Below are 5,363 nucleotides of genomic sequence, written 5' to 3' on the forward strand. Positions count from 1 at the left end.
TTACATTTAAAAATATATTATAATTATATACACATAAAATTTTACTTTTTTATAAAATACAGTGAAATACTTCGATCTTTGCTAGCAAGTTTGTTTTAATTAATTAATTTATTATATATTTATTTGTGACAAAAATTTAAATTTTCATTAGAAATGAATATTTAATGTACAAGTTTGAAAACTGCTGTATTGCCGTAATTTAATTCGCGTTTTCCGCGAATTTACGGCTAGAATTCTCACGGAGCGCATTAACCGCGCCGAGGGAGTGAAACACCTACTCGCTTAATTAGCCGCGTGCGTGTCTTCACTACAGTGATGGAAGTTCGCGTACTGGACGCGCGCAACATCGACAACGAGCTAGAAGTTTTCCCCAGCGACGCCGCCCAGCAAAAGTGGACCGTCTCGAACGATCACGTGGAACTTACCAGGGGCGCTTTGGTGGATAGCAACGAGGGCGGTGTCGTGCGGCTGGTCTTCATGGCATTTGACAGACTCGAGGAGATACTGCAGCCGCAAGCCGAGCCGCCGTCCGTCGTCATGAACGACGATCCCCAGCCCGTGTCGCGGAGAAACACCACTCGTATTCTCAACAGCAAAGTTATCTCGGCGTCCTTGGGAAAAGGCCGGCACATACAGCTCTCGGAGCCCGTCCGGGTGTATTTCAGGCATCTGGTAGTCGAGAATGTCACCAACCCCACTTGCGTCTTCTGGGATTACATCTTGAGGTAATTTCGCCTTTATCCGATCCTGTTTCCACTTTACACAATATCAGGAATACCGGGAAGAAAGAGTTTTCCTTTCTCATTTCTTTATTTTTAATTTTCTTCCCATGTCTTCATTGCGCCATATACAACGCTCACGACACATCGTTGAACATTTATTTGTAATTATTTACTTTTTTCATTATTTTTTTTTAATTTGACACTTTTGATCAAGAAATTCAACATTTTATACACAAATTTTATAAAAAAGATTATTCAAAATTGATTGAAAAGTAAGATTTCTAAATGAATTCTTTATCTTGAAAATCTAACTCTTAACTTTCAACATTGATTAACTCTTATAAGTCTTTAATAAGAAAAGCTCAATCTTAAAATACATAGCTTGAAAATCCATAATTTATGCGCGGCTGGATTTTAACGCATCTTGTATATTGGATGGAAAATGTCAATATCTTCTCTACACGCAATACCTTATTTCACATAGTGCGTGGTCGGACGAGGGATGCCAAATACAAAAGACCAACGAGACTCACACCGTATGCGAATGCAATCACCTGACGAACTTTGCCGTGCTGATGGACGTGCACGCCGTCAGATTGGACATCGCTCATCAAGTCGCTCTGCAAATCATCACGTATATAGGCTGCATCATTTCCGTCGTCTGTCTCGTTCTGGCCATTCTCACATTTCAATTATTTCGCGGACTGAAGGTAATATACATAACTGCGATATATATATTGATCGGCGTTCAATTGCAGCAAGATGAATTTTTTTTCCTCACTCACGGATTTTCTTTACAGTCGGATAGGACGACGATTCACAAGAATCTCTGCATGTGCCTGCTGATAGCCGAGATACTCTTTGTTTGTGGGATCGGTCAGACGAATCAGAGGGTCCTCTGCGGCATCGTGGCCGGCTTATTGCACTTCTTCTTCTTGTGTGCATTTGCCTGGATGTTCCTCGAAGGTTAATTCATTCATTCGTCTTATTAGCGTCGCAATTTGTAATGTATTCTGCTTTATCGTCATTTATTTTTTACTCGATTTTATATCACATCGCAGGATTCCAATTATACGTGATGCTGATCGAAGTCTTCGAGGCGGAAAAATCTCGACTTCGTTGGTATTATCTGGTCGCATATGGCGCACCGCTACTGGTTGTAGGAATTTCCTGCATAATTGATCCACTCAGCTACGGTACCGATCGGTATTGCTGGCTGCGTGCAGATAATTATTTCATCTTTAGCTTCGTTGGGCCTGTGATACTCGTTATATTGGTAATTAGTTAATATATTATGTTAATTAATTAAACAATGCAATTGATCTGCTTAAAGAAAAGCACGTTAAGAAGAATTGATAATATACGATTGCAACTACTTCATATATATATATATATATATATTAACGTTTAATTGATAAAATGATAAAGATACAGTTGGTAAATTTTATAGAAAGCAATTTCGCGTATTAGGCTATTCGCAGCACGTAGATGCAAGACTCAATGTAGGAAACTCGTAGGTGAGATCGTTAGCACAAAGGGTGTGACTTGGCATTGTGTCCCGAAGTATGTCTTAAGTGTTAGTTTATTGTTACCCGCACCCGGTGGGCAGACTACCCTTACATATTTAAGACGGCCCATTAGTGTCTAGTGGCGCTTGCTCTGCGAAACGTTGCGAAATATATTTTATAATCAGGGACCATCTCCTAATTAAATAAAAATAAAAATATCGGTCCGAATCGAGTTGAAAGAAAGTCATATCGGAATATTCTATTAAAACTCGCTTAAGCTTTTTCTATGAATTCAAAATATATTATATATAATTAAACATGTGTACCATTATAGTTGGTAAATTTTATAGAAAGCAATTTCGCGTATTAGGCTATTCGCAGCACGTAGATGCAAGACTCAATGTAGGAAACTCGTAGGTGAGATCGTTAGCACAAAGGGTGTGACTTGGCATTGTGTCCCGAAGTATGTCTTAAGTGTTAGTTTATTGTTACCCGCACCCGGTGGGCAGACTACCCTTACATATTTAAGACGGCCCATTAGTGTCTAGTGGCGCTTGCTCTGCGAAACGTTGCGAAATAGGATCTTATGTTACATCTTCCCCAGTTTTGATAGACTACAGGACGCATTCGGCATAATTGCGCCGCACTGACGGCCATGTAGGTAACGCGTATGATTGATGATTATCCCCTTCGATCTAATCAATCAATTCAACTTCGCCAAATGTGGGCTTACGCTTATCGATAATTAATTCTCTTAAAGCGAAAGATTAATTAATTTAATACACGACAATGCATACGAAAATGCAAGAAATTTAAAAAAATATTTCCTCTTTTAATCTCTCTAGATGTTTAATAATTAACAATACGAATTGATTTGAAATTTAATTTTTTTTTGTATGGAATTATTATATCTTTTGAGTTGTATTATTAATTTTGCACATCTTACGTAATTTTTATTGGCGTTATATATTTAAAAAAAAATTTCTCATGACTTCTTCATCATGTTTCAAAACATAAAATTAATAAATTAATAATTAATTTCTCGCGAGGCCAGCCATATACAATTTTTCTCTTTAATTTATAAAAATTCAATTTTATCTCATTGGTCATAATTGAAGCAAGCACAAAGGCATAGTTTAAAAAAAAATTGTCATTGATTGGAAGAATTAAACCTTTTTCGCGGCATCTTCACAAATAAATCTCGCGATCCTTGCAAATCAGGATCATAAGAGGGAACGATGGTAGCGGTAATCTTAGCGACCGAGAATGCGCGGTAGGCGGACTCATTAAACTTTTCGTCGTTTCGTCCTTCGGAGAATCGTGTCGGGAGTAACGGCTCCCACGGGAACAGCAGTGTGGCGCGATTATACAGACCGCTCCGTTTCGGAGGAGAGGGGAAGGATTATACTGCCGCGACGTAAAGAAGAAGGGTTAAAACGGCACATCCTTGCCTCTATCCCTTTCTCTCTTTCGCTTTCTCGCTTTCTCCTCTCGTCGCAGAGAGAATTCGAATGCTCGAACGAGGGAGGACTCGTGCGCGAGGAAGAACCGAGGAGAAAACGAGAGAGGATCATCTCGCTCGAGACTCCCCCTCCCCCGTCGACAAGCCATCCCGTTTGTTGCCTTTGTCGCGGCCGTCCGCCGGGCCCAATCGCACGAAATTAATGTCTCGCCATTATTAGCAGAAGTTAGCCGACTGCGAAGAAGTTGCCACGCCACGGGTGTACTTTCGGGCGGGCAGGCAGGCAGGAGGATAAAAATAGAGTCGAGTGGAGTTATAACTTCTGGCCTCTGATCGCGCACGTTCACTCTTGTCGCGCCATGTTTCTTCGTTAATGCAATTGCCTGTCGGCGAGAGGTCCTCGGATTAGATGACACACGAGACTCGCATCTTTTCTTCGACCAACGGCGTTTTTATTCTCGTCGAACGCTTTTAAAGCTGTATCACGCTATCGCGAAAATAAATGGAAAAATGGAAACGCAAGAAAAGAATATCTATATAAAACTTTCATATATAATATATTTTATATTAAAACTTTTACAATTCGAGAATTATAAAAGTCAGTATAGATATTTTACGAAATAAGTTTTTTTTTTGAAGGTGCGGAAAAGAATCTTCGATACGTGATAAAGCTTTTAAGGTTTTTTGCCACGGTAACAGATACGCGACGCTGTGCTTGCTCCGCATCATCTGTATCAATCCCAAGCACGAAAGTGCTTACATGGTATAACGATAAACATCCCCTAACGCGATGTAATGCCCCCGTAGATGGAAAAATAACTGTTCGAGTGTCGTAATTAAAGCGCGACGCTGGAAAACGTCTCGCTCGCCCCTTCGCGGTGGATAATAGACCGAGAACCAGTCGTTATCATAAATTCTTAATCCGAATCGACGGTAAAACTGAAAGTTAACCAAGTTCGGTACCATTAGCCGTAACAATGCCCGCAGTAAGTTCTTACGGTAACGATGCTGTAACGACGGTTTCCGGAGCGTGGCAATTTCTCGCGATAAAGTTACCGATGGGACCTACAAGAATTAAACTCGCCCGAAGGGGTAGATCGGCGACGGTGCAGCGAGCGTCAGATAGGTATTAAATTTTTAAGTCCGTTATATACTGTGGCAATCTCTCGTTTAATTGCCCGATGGAGAAATTGTCAGTTTTGAGTATAACAAAAAGAAAAATAGTGAGCTCTTTTGCTTTACTTCTATTATTGAATATTATTAAATTTTTGAAGATTAAACTTTCACTCGTAATTTATCAAAAAAGTTATATGAGCGCACGCAAAATTATGTGCTCGAACATACAGGGTGGTTCGTTATTGATTGTACAATTGAAAAGAGAATTATTCTATACGTGAAAGGAAAAACTAATTATAGAAAAATGATAGAAAAATATATTCTTACATCTCTCTTGAAGAGTATTAACATGCAATTAAGAATCGCTCTGGTAACTGGCGAGGATTTCTGTCACAGAAGCGTGAAATATACCATATCCAGTTTTCCGGAACGACCGCGGACACCGTTCGCGAAGAGTCCGAATTGAAGCGGATTATCCGGCGGAAATTAGTCACAAAACTAACAAAGGGACTTCGGCGACCCCCACGCACGGCATTTGGCGTCCGCAATCGCGGC

General features: G+C 40.1%; 1 protein-coding gene across 1 annotated transcript; it reads left to right on the forward strand.

The window, feature by feature from the left end:
- Nucleotides 1-257: 257 nt before the first annotated feature.
- LOC115237742 (adhesion G protein-coupled receptor L3-like) lies at nucleotides 258-2,091 on the forward strand. Its single transcript, XM_029810980.1, has 4 exons — nucleotides 258-725; nucleotides 1,207-1,432; nucleotides 1,523-1,688; nucleotides 1,784-2,091. The coding sequence occupies exons 1-4, from the start codon at nucleotides 316-318 to the stop codon at nucleotides 2,008-2,010; spliced, it is 1,029 nt and encodes a 342-aa protein (XP_029666840.1). The 5' UTR covers nucleotides 258-315; the 3' UTR covers nucleotides 2,011-2,091.
- Nucleotides 2,092-5,363: the final 3,272 nt, after the last annotated feature.

The sequence above is a fragment of the Formica exsecta genome, unplaced genomic scaffold, assembly GCF_003651465.1.
Source record: "Formica exsecta isolate Colony F162 unplaced genomic scaffold, ASM365146v1 scaffold308, whole genome shotgun sequence".
Lineage (NCBI taxonomy): Eukaryota > Metazoa > Arthropoda > Insecta > Hymenoptera > Formicidae > Formica > Formica exsecta.

What these genes read in the sequence shown, in the direction of transcription:
- LOC115237742 (XM_029810980.1), top strand. Translation starts at nt 316, where the DNA reads ATGGAAGTTCGCGTACTGGACGCGCGCAACATCGACAACGAGCTAGAA. An exon ending in TTCTGGGATTACATCTTGAG is followed by an intron (nt 726 to 1,206) that starts GTAATTTCGCCT and finishes TATTTCACATAG; the next exon opens with TGCGTGGTCGGACGAGGGAT. An exon ending in AATTATTTCGCGGACTGAAG is followed by an intron (nt 1,433 to 1,522) that starts GTAATATACATA and finishes TTTTCTTTACAG; the next exon opens with TCGGATAGGACGACGATTCA.